The sequence below is a fragment of the Haemorhous mexicanus genome, unplaced genomic scaffold (assembly GCF_027477595.1).
Source record: "Haemorhous mexicanus isolate bHaeMex1 unplaced genomic scaffold, bHaeMex1.pri scaffold_149_ctg1, whole genome shotgun sequence".
Classification (NCBI taxonomy): Eukaryota; Metazoa; Chordata; class Aves; order Passeriformes; family Fringillidae; genus Haemorhous; species Haemorhous mexicanus.
In genome coordinates, this window is record NW_026776000.1 from 5,689 (window position 1) to 24,531 (window position 18,843).

The 18,843-nt window shown below is 45.7% G+C and overlaps 1 protein-coding gene across 1 annotated transcript in view; it reads left to right on the forward strand.

The window, feature by feature from the left end:
• Positions 1-499: 499 nt before the first annotated feature.
• LOC132322828 (atypical kinase COQ8B, mitochondrial-like) overlaps positions 500-18,843 on the forward strand; it is a gene marked incomplete at its 5' end in the record, with an annotated part of 33,110 nt that continues 14,766 nt past the window's right edge. The window contains 5 exons of the mRNA XM_059837539.1: positions 500-640; positions 5,388-5,469; positions 9,389-9,482; positions 15,049-15,190; positions 17,886-17,993. Coding sequence (XP_059693522.1) covers positions 500-640; positions 5,388-5,469; positions 9,389-9,482; positions 15,049-15,190; positions 17,886-17,993 — 567 coding nt within the window. The remainder of the gene's footprint in view (positions 641-5,387; positions 5,470-9,388; positions 9,483-15,048; positions 15,191-17,885; positions 17,994-18,843) is intronic.

Below are 18,843 nucleotides of genomic sequence, written 5' to 3' on the forward strand. Positions count from 1 at the left end.
AAGATTTGGGGATTTTAATGGGATTTTTATGGGATTTTTATGGGATTTTGGGGCTATTTTCGCCATAGTTTGGGTATTTTTATGGGATTTTTTGGGAATTTTTTTGTGAATTGTTGGGAATTTTGGGAATTCTGGGAATTCTCTCCCAGGCCATCCTGGACACGGAGCTGGGTCCAGGAATTCCCAGGATTTTGGGATTTTTATGGGATTTTTATGGGATTTTTAATGGGATTTTTATGGGATTTTTTATGGGATTTGGGGTATTTTTATGGGATTATTTTAGGATTTTTTGAGGAATTTTTGGGCATATTGGGAATTCTCTTCCAGGCTATCTTGGACACAGAATTCCCAGGATTTTGGGATCTTTATGGGATTTTTAATGGGATTTTTATGGGATTTTAATGGGATTTTTGCCATATTTGGGCCATTTTCGCTTGGATTTTTTTGGGAATTGTTGGGAATTTGTTGGGAATGTTGGGAATGAATTCCCTGTGTCCAGGCGGTGCTGGAGGCGGAGCTGGGCCGGGGCTGGCGGGAGCAGCTCCAGGAGTTCCAGGAGGAGCCGGTGGCCGCCGCCTCCCTGGGCCAGGTGCACCGGGCGCGGCTCCGCGGCGGCGCCGACGTCGCCATCAAGGTCCAGGTGGGGCCTGGGGGGAAATTCGGGAATTTGGGGGAAATTCGGGAATTTTAGGGGGAAATTCGGGATTTTTGGGGAATTTTGGGGAAATTTTGGGGGAAATTTGGGGATTTTTGGGCGTTTTCTGGGGGGTTTTGGGGGATTTTTTTGGGTTTTTTTGAATTTTTTGGAGAATATTTGGGAATTTTGGGGGGAATTTGGGAAATTTTTGGGGGAAAGTCAGGAATTTGGGGAAAATTTGGGGGAAATTTGGGGATCTTTGGGCGTTTGCTGAGGGGTTTGGGGGATTTTTTTTTATTTTTATGGGAATTTTTTTGGTTTTTTTCCAGGATTTTGGGGAATTTTGGGGGAAATTTTGGAAATTCTTTGGAAATTTGGGGAAATTTGGGAATTTTGGGGGGAAAATTCGGGATTTTTGGGGAATTTTGGGGGGAATTTGGGGATTTTCGGGCGTTTTCTGAGTGGTTTGGGGGGATTTTTTTGGATTTTTTGGAGCATATTTGGGAATTTTGGGGGGAATTTGGGAAAATTTGGGAGTTTTGAGGAATTTTGGGAATTTTTTTGGAATTTTTGGGAAAATTTTTGGGATTTTCGGGCCTTTTCTGAGGTTTTTGGGGGATTTTTTTGGATTTTCAGGGAATTTTTGGGGATTTTTCCAGGATTTTGGGGAATTTTGGGGGAAATTTTAGGAATTCTGGGGAAATTTTGGGAATTTTGGGGAAAATTTGGGAATTTTGGGGGAAATTCGGGATTTTTGGGAATTTTGGGGAAATTTGGGGGGAATTTGGGGGATTTTTGGGCATTTTCTGAGGGTTTTGGAGGATTTTTTTTCTTCATCTTCAGGGAATTTTGAGGGATTTTTTCCAGGATTTTGGGGAATTTGGGGGAAATTTTGGGGAATTTTGGGGAAATTTTGGGAATTTTGGGGGAAAATTCGGGATTTTTGGGGAAATTTTGGGGGGAATTTGGGGATTTTTGGGCGTTTTCTTAGGGGTTTGGGGGGATTTTTTTGGATTTTTTTGAATTTTTTGGAGAATATTTGGGAATTTTGGGGGGAATTTGGGAAAATTTGGGAGTTTTGAGGAATTTTGGGAATTTTTTGGGAATTTTTGGGAAAATTTTGGGGATTTTCGGGCCTTTTCTGAGGGTTTTGGGGGATTTTTTTGGATTTTCAGGGAATTTTTGGGGATTTTTCCAGGATTTTGGGGAATTTTGGGGGGAAATTTTGGGAATTTGGGGGAAATTTGGGGAATTTGGGGGATTTTTGGGAATTTTTTGGGGAAAGTCAGGAATTTGGGGAAAATTTGGGGGAAATTTGGGAAATTTTGGGCGTTTTCTGAGGGTTTTGGGGGATTTTTTTGGATTTTCAGGGAATTTTTGGGGATTTTTCCAGGATTTTGGGGAATTTTGGGGGGAAATTTTGGGAATTTGGGGGAAATTTGGGGAATTTGGGGGATTTTTGGGAATTTTTTGGGGAAAGTCAGGAATTTGGGGAAAATTTGGGGGAAATTTGGGAAATTTTGGGCGTTTTCTGAGGGTTTTGGGGGATTTTTTTTTATTTTTAGGGAACTTTCGGGGATTTTTTCCAGGATTTGGGGGAATTTGGGGTAAATTTTGGGAATTTTTGGGGAATTCCGGAATTTCAGGGAAATTTTGGGATTTTTCAGGAAAATTTGGGGAATTTAGGGGGAAAATTGTGGGATTTTTTTGGGAAATTTTGGGGATTTTTGGAGGATTTTTTTGGAATTTTGGGGAATTTGGGAAATTCCTTGGAATTTTGGGGATTTGGGCTGGAAATTTTGAAATTGAGGCTGGAATTTGGACTCAGGGGTTGGAATTTGGGATTTGGGGGGGAATTTTGGGGATTTGGGTGGGAATTGAGGCTGAGTTTTGGGAATTTGGGCTGGAATTTGGGGGATTTGGGTGGGAATTTAAACTCAGGGGTTGGAATTTGGGATTTTGAGGCAGGAATTTGGGAATTGGGGCAGGAATTTGGAGATTTGGGCTGGAATTGAGGCTGGAATTTATGGATTTGGGTGGGAATTTTGGAAGTTGGAGATGGGAATTTGGGAATTGGGGCGGGAATTTGCGAATTTGAGTGGGAATTTGGGGATTGGGGCTGGAATTTGGGCTGGAATTGAGGCTGGAATTCATGGATTTGGGCCAGAAATTGGGAATTCGGGCAGGAATTTGGACTCCGGGGTTGGGATTTGGGATTTGGGCTGGAATGTTGGGGGATCTGGGCGGGAATCTGGGAATGGGGCTGGAATTGAGGCTGGAAATCGGGTTCAGGGAATTTGGGAATTGGGGAATTGGGGCAGGGATTTTGGGGATTTGGAGGGAAATTTGGGAATTGGGGTGGAATTGAGGCGGGATTTTGGGGATTTGGGCAGGAATTTTGGGAATTTAGGAGGGAATTTTGGGAATTTGGGGTGGAATTTGGGAATCTGGAGGGGAATTTCAGGATTTGGGCAAGAAATTGGGGATTTGGGCAGGAATTCGGGATTTGGGCCAGAATTTTGGGAATTGGGGCTGGAATTTGGACTCAGGGGCTGGAATGTTGGGGGATTTGGGCTGGAATTGGGGAAATTTTGGGGATTGGGGCTGGAACTGAGGCTGGCAATGGGGTTCAGGGGTGGGAATTTGGGATTTGGGGCGGGAATTTTGGGGATCTGGGCTGGAATTGGGGCTGGGATTTGGGAATAGGGGCAGGAATTTGGGAATTTGGAGGGAAATTCGGGAACTGGGGCTGGAATTTGGGAATTGGGGCAGGAATTTGGGAATTTGGAGGGAAATTCGGGAACTGGGGCTGGAATTGAGGCTGAATTTTGGGGATTTGGGAATCTGGGTGGGAATTTGGGAATTGGGGCTGGAATTTGGGAATTGGGGATGGGAATTTGGGAATCTGGGCTGGAATTGAGGCTGAATTTGGGACTCAGGGGTTGGAATTTGGACTCAGGGGTTGGAATGTTGGGGGCTTTGGGCTGGAATTTGGGAAATTTTGGGGATTTGGGCTGGAACTGAGGCTGGCAATGGGGTTCAGGGGTGGGAATTTGGGATTTGGGGCCGGAATTTTGGGATTTTGGGCTGGAATTTGAGGATTTGCGTGGGAATTTTGGGGATTTGGGCTGGAATTGTGGCTGGAATTTTGGGAATTGGGGCAGGAATTCAGTCAGAATTTTGGGGATTGGGGAGGGAATTTGGGAATTGGGGCTGGAATTTTGGGAATTTGGGCGGGAACTGAGGCTGGAATTTGGGAATTTGGGCTGGAATTTTGGGAATTGGGGCTGGAATTGAGGCTGGAAATCGGGTTCAGGGTGGGAATTTGGGAATCTGGGCGGGAATTTTTGGGGATTTGGGCTGTAATTGAGGCTGGGATTTGGGGATTTGGGGCTGGAATTTGGGAATTTGGAGGGAAATTCAGGAACTGGGGCTGGAATTGAGGCTGAATTTTGGGGATTTGGGAATCTGGGTGGGAATTTGGGAATTGGGGCTGGAATTGGGGCTGGAATTTGGGAATTGGGGATGGGAATTTGGGAATCTGGGCTGGAATTTTGGGAATCTGGGCTGGAATTTTGGGGAATTGGGCTGGAATTGAGGCTGAATTTGGGATTTTGGGGGGAAATTTTGGGGATTGGGGAGGGAAATTTGGGAATTGGGGCTGGAATTTTGGGGATTTGGGCTAGAATTTGGGATTTGGGATGGGAATTTGGGAATTGGGGCTGGAATTTGGGATTGGGGCTGGAATTGAGGCTGGAAATCGGGTTCAGGGGTGGGAATTTGGGAATCTGGGCGGGAATTTTGGGGATTTGGGCTGGAATTGAGGCTGGAATTTGGGAATTTGAGGGGAAATTTTGGGGATTTGGGCTGGAAATTTTGAAATTGAGGCTGGAATTTGGGATTTGGGTTGGAATTTTGGGGGATTTGGGCTGGAATTTGGGAAATTTTGGGAATTGGGGCTGGAACTGAGGCTGGCAGTCGGGTTCAGGGGTGAGAATTTGGGATTTAGGGCTGGAATTTTGGGATTTTGGGCAGGAATTTGAGAATTTGAGTGGGAATTTGGGGATTTGGGCTGGAATTGAGGCTGGAATTTTGGGAATTGGGGCAGGAATTCAGTCAGAATTTTGGGGATTGGGGAGGGAATTTGGGGATTTGGGGCTGGAATTTGGGAATTGGGGCTGGGAATTTGGGAATTGGGCCTGGAATTTTGGGGATTTGGGCTGGAATTGAGGCTGGAATTTTGGGAATTTGGGCTGGAATTTGGGATTTGGGCTGGAATTGAGGCTGGAAATCGGGTTCAGGGGTGGGAATTTGGGAATCTGGGCTGGAATTTTTGGGGACTTGGGCTGTAATTGAGGCTGGAATTTGGGGATTTGGGGCTGGAATTTGGGAATTTGGAGGGAAATTCAGGAACTTGGGCTGGAATTGAGGCTGAATTTTGGGGATTTGGGGCTGGGATTTGGTAATTTGGGAATCTGGGCTGGAATTTTGGGGATTTGGGCAGGAATTGGGGCAGGAATTTTGGGAATTGGGGCAGGAATTTTGGGAATTGGGGCTGGAATTTGGGAATTTAGGAGGGAAATTCGGGAATTGGGGCTGGAATTTTGGGAATTGGAGCTGGAATTTTGGGAATTGGGGCTGGAACTGAGGCTGGCAATGGGGTTCAGGGTGGGAATTTGGGATTTGGGGCGGGAATTTTGGGGATCTGGGCTGGAATTGGGGCTCCAGGGGCGTTTCTGGCTCCCGGCAGTACCCGGGCGTCGCCCGCAGCATCGGCAGCGACGTCGAAAATCTCCTGGCGCTGCTGAGCCTCAGCCCCGGCCTGCCCAAAGGTCTCAGAATCACCCCAAAACACCCCCAAAACACCCAAAATCACCCCAAAACCACCCCAAAATAGCCCAAAATAGCCCAAAAATAGCCCAAAATAGCCCAAAATCACCCCAAAATAGCCCAAAACACCCCAAAAACACCCCAAAATAGCCCAAATCACCCAAAAATAGCCCAAAATAGCCCCAAAATCACCCCAAAATAGCCCAAAATCACCCCAAAATAGCCCGAAAATACCCAAAATAGCCCAAAATCACCCCAAATCACCCCAAAATAGCCCAAAATCACCCCAAATCACCCCAAAATAGCCCAAAATCACCCCAAATCACCCCTAAAACACCCCAAAATAGCTCAAAATCACCCCAAAATAGCCCAAAACCATCCAAAAATACCCCAAATCACCCCAAAATCACCCAAAATCACCCCTAAAACACCCCAAAACCACCCAAAATAGCCCAAAATAGCCCAAAATCACCCCAAAAACACCCAAAATCACCCCTAAAACACCCCACAATAACCCAAAATCACCCCAAATCACCCCAAAATAGGCCAAAAATACCCAAAATAGCCCCAAATCACCCCAAAAATAGCCCAAAATCGCCCCAAAAACACCCCCAAAACACCCAAAATCACCCAAAATCACCCAAAATCACACGAAAATCACCCCAAACCACCCCAACATCACCTCTAAAACACCAAAAATCACCCCAAAACACCAAAACACCCCCAAACCACCCCAAAGTCAGCCCAAAATCACCCCAAAACCACCCAAAAATAGCCCAATAGCCCCAGAATCACCCCAAAATCACCCCAAATCACACCAAAACCACCCAAAATCACCCAAAATAACCAAAAATAGCCCCAAATCCCCCCAAAATCACCCCAAAACACCCAATACCACCCCAGATCACCCCAAAATTACCTCTAAAACACCCAAAATCACCCAAAATCACCCCAAGACCCCCCAAAATCACCCCAAAATTTCCCCCCCTAAATCCCATTATTTACCCCCCAAAAAATCCCATTTTTCCCCCCAAATCCCCACAATTTCCCCCCAAAATCCCTTTATTTCCCCCAAAATCCCCATTTTTCTCCCCAAATCCCCGCATTTCCCCCCCAAATCCCCCTTTATTCCCCCCAAACTCCCTTTTTTCCCCAAATCCCCATTTTTCTCCCCAAAATCCCATTATTTCCCCCCCAAAAATCCCTTTATTTCCCCCCAAATCCCCTCATTTCCCCCAAAATCCCCATTTCCCCCCCAAAAATCCCATTATTTCTCCCCAAATCCCCCTTGCTTCTCCCCAAATCCCATTTTTTTCCCAAAATCCCCTTTTTTATCCCCCAAATCCCATTATTTTTCCCCCCAAAATCCCACTATTTCCCCCCAAATCCCATTATTCCCCCCAAAAATCCCTTTATTTCCCCCAAAATCCCCACAATTTCCCCCCCAAAAATCCCATCATTTCCCCCAAATCCCATTATTTACCCCCAAAACTCCCATTTTTTTCCCAAAATCTCCATTTTTTCACCCCAAATCCCTTTTTTTGTCCCCAAAATCCCCTCATTTCCCCCCAAAATCCCATTATTTCCCCCCAAATCCCATTATTTACCCCCCAAATCCCATTATTTCCCCCAAAATCCCCCTTGTTTCTCCCCAAATCCCATTTTTTCCCAAAAATCCCCTTTTTTATCCCCCAAATCCCATTATTTTTCCCCCCAAAATCCCACTATTTCCCCCCAAATCCCATTATTCCCCCCAAAAATCCCTTTATTTCCCCCAAAATCCCCACAATTTCCCCCCCAAAAATCCCATTATTCCCCCCAAATCCCATTATTTACCCCCAAAATCCCCTTGTTTCTCCCCAAATCCCATTTTTTCCCAAAAATCCCCTTTTTTATCCCCCAAATCCCATTATTTTTCCCCCCAAAATCCCATTTTTTCTCCCCAAATCCCATTATTTACCCCCCAAAAATCCCTTTATTTCCCCCAAAATCCATTTATTCCCCCCAAAATCCCCATTTCCCCCCCCAAAAATCCCTTTATTCCCCCCCAAATCCCATTATTTCCCCCCAAATCCCATTTTTGACCAAAATCCCCTTTTTTATCCCCCAAATCCCATTATTTTTCCCCCCAAAATCCCACTATTTCCCCCCAAATCCCATTATTCCCCCCAAAAATCCCTTTATTTCCCCCAAAATCCCCACAATTTCCCCCCCCAAAATCCCATCATTCCCCCCAAATCCCACAATTTACCCCCAAATTCCCCTTGTTTCTCCCCAAATCCCATTTTTCCCCCAAAATCCCATTTTTTCTCCCCAAATCCCATTATTTACCCCCCAAAAATCCCATTATTTCCCCCAAATCCCATTATTTCCCCCCAAATCCCATTTTTAACCGAAATCCCCATTTTCCCCCCCAAAATCCCCATTATTTCCCCCCAAAATCCCTTTATTTCCCCCCCAAAATCCCATTTTTCTCCCCAAATCCCCGCATTTCCCCCCCAAATTCCCCTTTATTCCCCCCAAACTCCCTTTTTTCCCCAAATCCCCATTTTTCTCCCCAAAATCTCATTATTTCCCCCCCAAAAATCCCTTTATTTCCCCCAAAATCCCCTCATTTCCCCCAAAATCCCCATTTCCCCCCAAAAAAATCCCATTATTTCCCCCCAAATTCCCCTTGTTTCTCCCCAAATCCCATTTTTTCCCAAAATCCCCATTTTTTATCCCCCAAATCCCATTATTTTTCCCCCCAAAATCCCATTTTTTCTCCCCAAATCCCATTATTTACCCCCCAAAAATCCCTTTATTTCCCCCAAATCCCATTATTTCCCCCCAAATCCCATTATTTCCCCCCAAATCCCATTTTTAACTGAAATCCCCATTTTTACCCTCCAAAATCCCTTTATTTCCCCCCCAAAATCCCTTTATTTCCCCCAAAATCCCCATTTTTCTCCCCAAATCCCCGCATTTCCCCCCCAAATTCCCCTTTATTCCCCCCAAACTCCCTTTTTTCCCCAAATCCCCATTTTTCTCCCCAAAATCCCATTATTTCCCCCCCAAAAATCCCATTATTCCCCCCAAATCCCATTATTTACCCCCAAATTCCCCTTGTTTCTCCCCAAATCCCATTTTTTCCCAAAATCCCCTTTTTTATCCCCCAAATCCCATTATTTTTCCTCCCAAAATCCCATTTTTTCTCCCCAAATCCCATTATTTCCCCCCAAAATTCCTTTATCCCCCCCCAAAAATCCCTTTATTTACCCCCAAATCCCCCTTGCTTCTCCCCAAATCCCATTCTTTCCCAAAAATCCCTTTTTTTATCCCCAAAATCCCATTATTTTTCCCCCCAAAATCCCATTTTTTCTCCCCAAATCCCATTATTCCCCCCAAAAATCCCTTTATTTCCCCCCAAATCCCCATTTTCCCCCCCAAAATCCCCATTATTCCCCCCAAATCCCACAATTTACCCCCAAAATCCCCCTTATTTCCCCCCAAAATCCCATTATTTCCCCCCAAAATCCACTATTTCCCCCCAAATCCCCCTTATTTCCCCCCAAATCCCATTTTTTACCCCAAAAATCCCATTATTTCCCCCAAATTCCCATTATTTTTCCCCAAAATCCCATTTTCCCCCCCAAAATCCCCATTATTTACCCCCCCAAAAATCCTTTATTTCCCCCAAAATCCCCATTTTCCCCCCCAAAATTCCCATTATTTCCCCCAAAAATCCCTTTATTTACCCCCAAATCCCATTATTTTTCCCCAAAAATCCCTTTATTTCCCCCCAAAAATCCCTTTATTTCCCCCCAAAAATCCCTTTATTTCCCCCCCAAAAATCCCATTATTTCCCCCCAAAATCCCCTTTTTCCCCCCCAAGTCCCTTTTTCCCCAAATTTGGGGTTTTTGGCCCCAATTCCCGCCCAGGGCTCTTCGCGGCGCCGGCGCTGCGCGCGCTGCGGCGGGAGCTGGAGCTCGAGTGCGACTACCGCCGGGAGGCGGAAAATGCCCGCCAATTCCGGTAAGTTTGGGGCTTTTTGGGCAAATTCGGGCAAATTCGGGCATTTTGGGACATTTTGGGGAAATTTTGGGCGTTTTTAGGGGGATTTTGGGGAGAATTGAGGGCGTTTTGGGGCTGTTTTAGGGGGATTTTGAAGGGATTTAGGGGCAATTTGGGGGATTTTAGGGGGGATTTTGGGGGATTTTGAGATTTTGGGGTGATTTTAGAGGATTTAGGGGCAGTTTAGGGGGTTTTGGGGGCAGTTTTGGGGGGATTTTAGGGGGATTTTGGGGGATTTTGGGGGGATTTTGGGGAAAATTGAGGGCGTTTTGGGGCTGTTTTAGGGGGATTTTAGAAGGGATTTAGGGGCAATTTTGGGGATTTTAGGGGGGATTTTGGGGCAGTTTTGGGGATTTTGGAGATTTTGGGGTGATTTTAGAGGATTTTGGGGCAGTTTAGGGGATTTTGGGGGCAGTTTTGGGGTGATTTTGGGGGATTTTTGGGGGATTTTGGGGGATTTTGGGGGGATTTGGGGGAAAATTGAGGGCGTTTTGGGGCAGTTTTAGGGGATTTTAAGAGGGGATTTTGGGGCAGTTTTGGAGGGATTTTGGGGCAGTTTTAGGGGATTTTAAGAGGGGATTTTGGGGCAGTTTGGGGGATTTTGGAGATTTTGGGGTGATTTTAGGGGATTTTGGGGTGATTTTAGGGGATTTTGGGGCAGTTTTGGGGTGATTTTGGGGGATTTTAGGGGGATTTTGGGGGATTTTTAGGGGGATTTTAGGGGGATTTTGGGGGATTTTAGGGGGGATTTTGGGGCAGTTTTGGAAGGATTTTGGGGCTGTTTTAGGGGATTTTAAGAGGGGATTTTTGGGCAGTTTTGGGGATTTTGGAGATTTTGGGGTGATTTTAGAGGATTTTGGGGCAGTTTTAGGGGATTTGGGGATGATTTTAGAAGGGGTTTCAGATGGATTTTGGGGCAGTTTTAGGGGATTTTGGGGGATTTTTGGGGGGATTTTGGGGCAATTTTGGGGGATTTTGGGGGATTTTGGAGATTTTGGGGTGATTTTAGAGGATTTTGGGGCAGTTTAGGGGGTTTGGGGGCAGTTTTGGGGAGATTTTGGGGAATTTTAGGGGATTTAGGGGGATTTTAGGGGGATTTTGGGGGATTTTAGGGGATTTTTAAGAGGGGATTTTTGGGGCAGTTTTGGGGATTTTGGAGATTTTGGGGTGATTTTAGAGGATTTGGGGGCAGTTTTAGGGGATTTTGGGGGCAGTTTTGGGGCAGTTTAGGGGATTTTGGGGTGATTTTAGGGGATTTAGGAGCACTTTTAGGGGATTTTGAGGCAGTTTTGGGGCAGTTTTAGGGGATTTGGGGATGATTTTAGAAGTGGTTTCAGATGGATTTTGGGGCAGTTTTAGGGGATTTTGGGGGATTTTGGGGGGATTTAGGGGCAGTTTTAGGGGGGATTTAGGGGATTTAGGGGCAGTTTTCAGCGATTCTGGGGATTTTAGGGGATTTTGGGGCCGTTTTAGGGGATTTTTAGGGGGATTTAGGGGATTTTAGGAGGGATTTTGGGCGGGATTTTGGGGCAGTTTTAGGAGATTTTGGGGCAGTTTTAGGAGATTTTGGGGCTGTTTTAGGGGTTTGGGGGATTTTAGGGGATTTTGGGGCAGTTTTAGGGGATTTAGGAGCAGTTTTGGGGCAGTTTTAGGGGATTTTGGGGATTTTAGAGGGGATTTTGGGGCGGTTTTGGAGCGGTTTTGGGGTTTTTAGGGGGATTTAGGAGCGGTTTAGGGGATTTGGGGGAATTTTTGGGGCAGTTTAGGGGATTTAGGGGCAGTTTTGGGGATTTAGGGGCAGTTTTGGGGATTTGGGGGCAGTTTTGGGGGGATTTAGGGGATTTTAGGGGATTTTAGAGGGGATTTAGGGGCAGATTTGGGGGATTTTAGGGGGGATTTTGGGGAAATTTAGGGGATTTTGGGGATTTGGGGGGGATTTTAGAGGGGATTTAGGAGCAGTTTTAGGGGATTTAGGGGCAGTTTTGGGGTTTTTAGGGGATTTTTGGTGGAGATTTAGGGGACTTTAGGGAGATTTTGGGGTGATTTTAGGGGATTTTGGGGCAGTTTTGGGGTTTTTAGGCGGATTTTGGGGCAGGTTTTAGGGGATTTTGGGGCAGTTTAGGGGATTTAGGGGCAGTTTTAGGGGGGATTTAGGGGCAGTTTTAGGGGGGATTTAGGGGATTTAGGCACAGTTTTCAGCGATTTAGGGGATTTTAGGGGATTTTGGGGCCGTTTTAGGGGATATTTAGGGGGATTTAGGGGATTTTAGGGGATTTTAGGAGGGATTTAGGGGCAGTTTTAGGAGATTTTGGGGCTGTTTTAGGGGTTTGGGGGATTTTAGGGGATTTTGGGGCAGTTTTAGGGGATTTAGGAGCAGTTTTGGGGGATTTAAGGGCAGTTTTGGGGCAGTTTTAGGGGATTTTGGGGATTTTAGAGGGGATTTTGGGGCGGTTTTGGGGCAGTTTTGGGGCTTTTAGGGGGATTTAGGAGCGGTTTAGGGGATTTGGGGGAATTTTTGGGGCAGTTTAGGGGATTTAGGGGCAGTTTTGGGGGGGTTTAGGGCAGTTTTGGGACGATTTTGGGGCAGTTTTAGGGGATTTTAGAGGGGATTTAGGGGCAGATTTGGGGGATTTTAGGGGGGATTTTGGGGAAATTTAGGGGTTTTTGGGGATTTGGGGGGGATTTTAGAGGGGATTTAGGGGCATTTTTAGGGGATTTAGGAGAAGTTTTGGGGTTTTTAGGGGATTTTTGGTGGAGATTTAGGGGATTTTAGGGAGATTTTGGGGTGATTTTAGGGGATTTTGGGGCAGTTTTGGGGGGATTTTAGGGGATTTTGGGGCAGTTTTGGGGGATTTTAGGGGATTTTGGGGCAGTTTTGGGGGATTTTGGGGGCACTTTAGGGGATTTGGGGGGATTTTGGAGGGGATTTTGGGGCAGTTTTGGGGTGATTTAGGGGATTTTGGGGCAGTTTTGGGGTGATTTTAGGGGATTTTGGGGCAGTTTTGGGGGAGTTTTTGGGGATTTAGGGGGAATTTTTGGGGGCAGTTTAGGGGATTTAGGGGATTTGGGGGCAGTTTAGGGGATTTGGGGGATTTGGGGGATTTTAGGGGATTTTGGGGGATTTTTGGGATTCGGGACCCCTTTTCCTGGGAGGGTTTTCGGTGATTTTCGCCAGTTTGGGGCCGATTTTCTTGGGGTTTTTTGCCAATTTTTGGGGATTTTTGGGATTTTCACTTGAAATTTTTGGGATTTTGGGAATTTTGGGATTTTTGGGATTTCCCAGCTCCCTGCTGAGTTCCGACCCCTTTTCCCAGTCGGATTTTTGGGGCGATTTTCGCACTTTTGGGGCCATTTCTGGGTGGATTTTTTGGTTTTTTTCCTAATTTTTCGCCATTTTTGCTCGGAATTTCAGGATTTTTTTTGGGGGGATTTTTGAGATTTTTGGGATTTGAGAATTTTGTGTTCCCAGGTCCCTCCTGGGCTTTTCCCAGTCGGATTTTTGCGTGATTTTCGCACTTTCGGGGCCATTTCTGGGTGGATTTTTTTGGTTTTTTCTCCAATTTTTCTCCATTTTCGCTCGGAATTTTTTGGGTTTTTTTTTTGGGATTTTTGGGATTTGGGATTTTTGGGATTTGGGATTTTTGGGATTTTCAGCTCCCTCCTGAGCTCCAACCCCTTTTCCCAGTCGGATTTTTGGGGCGATTTTCGCACTTTTGGGGCCATTTCTGGGTGGATTTTTTTGGTTTTTTCCCCAATTTTTCGCCATTTTCGCTGGGAATTTTTCGGGATTTTTTTTGGGAATTTTGGGATTTGGGAATTTTGTGTTCCCAGCTCCCTCCTGGGCTTTATCAAGTTGAATTTTTGGGGCGATTTTTGCACTTTTGGGGCCATTTCTGGGTGGATTTTTTTTTGTTTTTTCGCCATTTTCTCTGGGAATTTTGGGGGAATTTCGGGATTTTTTGGGATTTTTTTGGGAATTTCGGGATTTTTGGGATTTCCCAGCTCCCTGCTGAGCTCCGACCCCTTTTCCCAGTCGGATTTTTGGGGCGATTTTTGCACTTTTGGGGCCATTTCCGGGTGGATTTTTTTGTTTTTTTCCCGATTTTCGCTGGGAATTTTGGGGGATTTTCAGGATTTTTCGGGAATTTTGGGATTTTTGGGATTTCCCAGCTCCCTGCTGAGCTCCAACCCCTTTTCCCAGTCGGATTTTTGGGGCGATTTTTGCACTTTTTGGGCCATTTCTGGGTGGATCTTTTTGGTTTTTTTCCCAATTTTTCGCCATTTTTGCTCGGAATTTTTGGGGATTTTCGGGATTTTTTGGGAATTTTGGGATTTTTGGGATTTCCCAGCTCCCTGCTGAGTTCCAACCCCTTTTCCCAGTCGGATTTTTGGGGCGATTTTCGCACTTTTGGGGCCGTTTCTGGGTGGATTTTTTTGGTTTTTTCGCCATTTTCGCTGGGAATTTTGGGGGAATTTCGGGATTTTTTGGGATTTTTTTGGGAATTTGGGATTTTTGGGATTTCCCAGCTCCCTGCTGAGTTCCAACTCCTTTTCCCAGTCGGATTTTTGGGGCGATTTTCGCACTTTCGGGGCCATTTCTGGGTGGAATTTTTTAGAATTTTTTGGGGATTTTTGGGAATTTTGGGATTTGAGAATTTTGTGTTCCCAGGTCCCTCCTGGGCTTTTCCCAGTCGGATTTTTGGGGCGATTTTCGCACTTTTGGGGCCATTTCTGGGTGTATTTTTTTGGTTTTTTCGCCATTTTCGCTGGGAATTTTGGGGGATTTTCGGGATTTTCGGGATTTTCGGGATTTTTGGGATTTTCAGCTCCCTCCTGAGTTCCAACCCCATTTCTCAGTCGGATTTTTGGGGCAATTTTCGCACTTTTGGGGCCATTTCTGGGTGGATTTTTTTTTGTTTTTTCCCCAATTTTTCGCCATTTTCGCTGGGAATTTTGGGGGATTTTTTTGGAATTTTGGGATTTTTGGGATTTGGGATTTTTGTGTTCCCAGGTCCCTCCTGGGCTTTTCCCAGTCGGATTTTTGGGGCGATATTCGCACTTTTGGGGCCATTTCTGGGTGGATTTTTTGGGTTTTTTTTTCTAATTTTTCACCATTTTCGTTCGGAAATTTTGGGGGATTTTTTGGGATTTTTGGGATTTTTGGGATTTGGGATTTTTGTGTTCCCAGGTCCCTCCTGGGCTTTTCCCAGTCGGATTTTTGGGGCGATTTTTGCACTTTTGGGGCCATTTCTGGGTGGATTTTTTTGGTTTTTTCGCCATTTTCGCTGGGAATTTTGGGGGAATTTCGGGATTTTTTGGGAATTTTGGGATTTTTGGGATTTCCCAGCTCCCTGCTGAGCTCCGACCCCTTTTCCCAGATGGATTTTTGGGGCGATTTTTGCACTTTTGGGGCCATTTCTGGGTGGATTTTTTTGGTTTTTTCGCCAATTTTTCGCTGGGAATTTTGGGGGATTTTCGGGATTTTTCGGGATTTTCGGGAATTTCGGGATTTTCGGGATTTCCCCAGCTCCCTGCTGAGCTCCGACCCGTTTTTCCGCGTGCCGGGGGTGGTGGCCGAGCTGAGCTCGCGGCGCGTGCTCTGCACCGAGTGGGGGAGGGGCGAGCCCCTGGAGCGCTGCCGGAGCCTCCCCCAGGAGCGGCGGGACCAGGTGGGGGCGGCGGCCAATTTGGGGCCATTTCGGGGAATTCGGGGAGTTTGGGGCAGTTTGGGGGATTTTGGGGGGATTTTGGGGGATTTTGGGGGATTTTGGGGGGATATTGGGGGATTTTGGGGGAATTAAAGAGAATTTGGGGGGAATTTTGGGGGATTTTGGGGGGAATTTGGGGGGAATTTGGGGGATTAAAGAGAATTTTGGGGGAATAAAAGAGAATTTTGGGGGAGATTTGGGGGATTTTGGGGGATTAAAGAGAATTTTGGGGGGGATTTTGGGGAATTTTGGGGGATTTTGGGGGAATTTCGGGGGATTAAAGAGAATTTTGGGGGGGAGTTTGGGGGATTTTGGGGGGGTTTGGGGGGATTTTGGGGGATTTTGGGGGATTTTTGGGGATTTTTGGGGAATTTGGGAGGTTTTTGGGGGATTTTGGGGGATTTTTGGGGAATTTGGGAGGTTTTTGGGGGATTTTGGGGGATTTTTGGGGAATTTGGGAGGTTTTTGGGGGATTTTGGGGGATTAAAGAGAATTTTGGGGGAATTTTGGGGGGATTTTGGGGGGAATTTGGGGAATTTTTGGGGGGATTTTGGGGGATTTTGGGGGATTTTTGGGGGGATTTTGGAGAATTAAAGAGAATTTTGGGGGATTTTGGGGGGGATTTTGGGGAATTTTGGGGGATTTTGGGGGCATTTCGGGGGATTAAAGAGAATTTTGGGGGGGAGTTTGGGGGATTTTGGGGGGATTTTTGTGGATTTTGGGGGGTTTTTGGGGGGATTTTGGGGGGATATTGGGGAATTTGGGGGGATTTTGGGGGATTTTGGGGGGAATTTGGGGGGTTTTGGGGGGGATTTTGGGAGATTTTGGGGGATTTTTGGGAATTTTGGGGATTTTGGGGGGATTTTGGGAGATTAAAGAGAATTTTGGGGGGGAGTTTGGGGGATTTTGGGGATTTTGGGAGGGTTTTGGGGGGATTTTTGTGGATTTTAGAGGAATTCTGGGGGATTTTTGGGGGGGTTTTGGGAAATTTGGGGAATTTTTTGGGATTTTTCGGGGGATTTTGGGGGATTAAAGAGAATTTTGGGGGTTTTGGGGTGATTTTGGAGAGATTTGGGGAAATTTTGGGGGATTTTGGGGGGAATTTAGGGGGATTTTGGGGGATTTTGGGGATTTGTGGGAATTAAAGAGAATTTTGGGGAATTTTGGGGGAATTTTTGGGGAATTTTGGGGAAATTGGGGGGTTTGGGGGGATTTGGGGGGATTTTGGGGAAATTGGGTGGTTTGGGGGGATTTTGGGGGATTTTGGGGAATTAAAGAGAATTTTGGGGGAGATTTTGGGGATATTTGGGGGAATTTGGGGGATTTTGGGAATTTTGGGGAAATTTTGGGGGATTTTAGGGGGAATTTGGGGGAATTGTGTGGATTAAAGAGAATTTTGGGGAATTTTGGGGGATTTTGGGGGGGATTTTTGTGGATTTTTGGGGGGATTTTGGGGAATTTGTGGATTTTTGGGGGGATTTTGGGGATTAAAGAGAATTTTGGGGAATTTTGGGGGAATTTGGGGGGTTTTGGGGGAATTTTTGGGGAATTTTGGGGGATTAAAGAGAATTTTGGGGGAATTTTGGGGGATTTTGTGGATTTGGGGGGTTTTGGGGGAATTTTGGGGAATTTTGGGGGGATTTTGGGGGATTAATGAGAATTTTGGGGAATTTTGGGGAAATTTTCGGGGAATTTTGGGGAATTTGGGGGGTTTTGGGGGGATTTTGGGGGATTAAAGAGAATTTTGGAGGATTTATGGGGGATTTTGGGGAGATTTGGGGGGATTTGGGGGTGATTTGAGGGGATCAAAGAGAATTTTGGGGGATTTTGGGGATTTTGGGGGGATTTTGGAGAGATTTGGGGAAATTTTGGGGGGATTTTGGTTGGAGTCTGGGGGAACTTTTGGGGATTTTGGGGAGATTTGGGGATTTTGGGGGGGATTTGGGGGGATTAAAGAGAATTTTTGGGGGGATTTTGGGGGATTTTGGGGGGATTTTGGATTTTTTTGGGGGGAATTTGGGGGGATTTTAATTTAATTTAACCCTTTCCATCCCCAATTTAACCCGTCCCCCAAATTTAACCCTTTCCTCCCCAAATTTTCCCTTTTTGCCCCAAATTTTCCCTTTTTCCCCCAAATTTTCCCCCTTTTGCCCCAAATTAACCCTTTCCTGCCCAAATTTTCCCTTTTTGCCCCAAATTTTCCCTTTTTTGCCCCAAATTTTCCCTTTTTTGCCCCAAATTTTCCCTTTTTGCCCCAAATTTTCCCTTTTTTGCCCCAAATTTTCCCTTTTTGCCCCAAATTTTCCCTTTTTTGCCCCAATTTAACCCTTTCCTGCCCCAAATTTTCCCTTTTTTGCCCCAAATTTTCCCTTTCCTGCCCCAAATTTTCCCTTTTTTTGCCCCAAATTTTCCCTTTTTTTGCCCCAAATTAACCCTTTCCTCCCCAAATTTAACCTTTTTTTTGCCCAAATTTAACCCTTTCCCGCCCAAATTAACCCTTTTTGCCCCAATTTAACCCTTTCCTCCCCAAATTTTCCCTTTTCTGCCCCAAATTTTCCCTTTTCTGCCCCAAATTTTCCCTTTTTTGCCCCAAATTTTCCCTTTTTGCCCCAAATTTTCCCTTTTCTGCCCCAAATTTGTCCCTTTTCTGGCCCAGATCTGCACGGAGCTGCTGCGGCTCTGCCTGCGGGAGCTCTTCCAGTTCCGCTTCATGCAGACCGACCCCAACTGGGCCAACTTCCTCTACGAGCCCCAGAGCCACACGGTCAGCGCCCAGGCATCCCAATTTTGGGGGGGATTTGGGGGGTTTTGGGCAATTTTGGGGGATTTGGAGGATTTTATGGGAATTACATTGATTTTTGGGGGGATTTTTGGGCATTTTGGGGGATTTTGGGAGGATTTTATGGGAATTAAATTGAATTTTGGGGGATTTTTTGGGCATTTTTGGGGGTTTTAGAGGATTTTTTGGGAATTAATTTGAATTTTGGGGGATTTTTTGGTCATTTTGGGGAATTGTGGAAGGATTTTAAGGGAATTAAATTGAATTTTGGGGGATTTTTTGGGCATTTTGGGGGGGGTTGGGGGATTTAATGGGAATTAAATTGGATTTTTGGGGGATTTTTTGGGCAATTTTTGAGGATTTTGGGGGAATTTTGGGGATTTTTTGGGGATTTTGGGGGATTTGGGGGATTTTTGGGGTTTTTGGGGGTTTTGGGAGGATTTTAAGGGAATTAAATTGGATTTTGGGGGATTTTTTGGGCAATTTTTGAGGATTTTGGGGATTTTTGGGGATTTTAAGGGGAATTTTTGGGTTTTTTGGGTATTTTTGGGGGATTTTTTGGGGAATTTTGGGGAATTTTGGGGTCCCTGCCCCGACCCCAACTGGGCCAACTTCCTCTACGAGCCCCGGAGCCACACGGGCCGAGCCCAGGCATCCCAGTTTGGGGGGTTTGGGGGATTTTTGGGGATTTTTGGGGAATTTGGAGGATTTTATGGGAATTACATTGATTTTTGGGGGGTTTTTTGGGCATTTTGGGGGATTTTGGGAGGATTTTATGGGAATTAAATTGATTTTTTCGGGATTTTTTGGGGGATTTTGGGGGATTTTTAGGGGA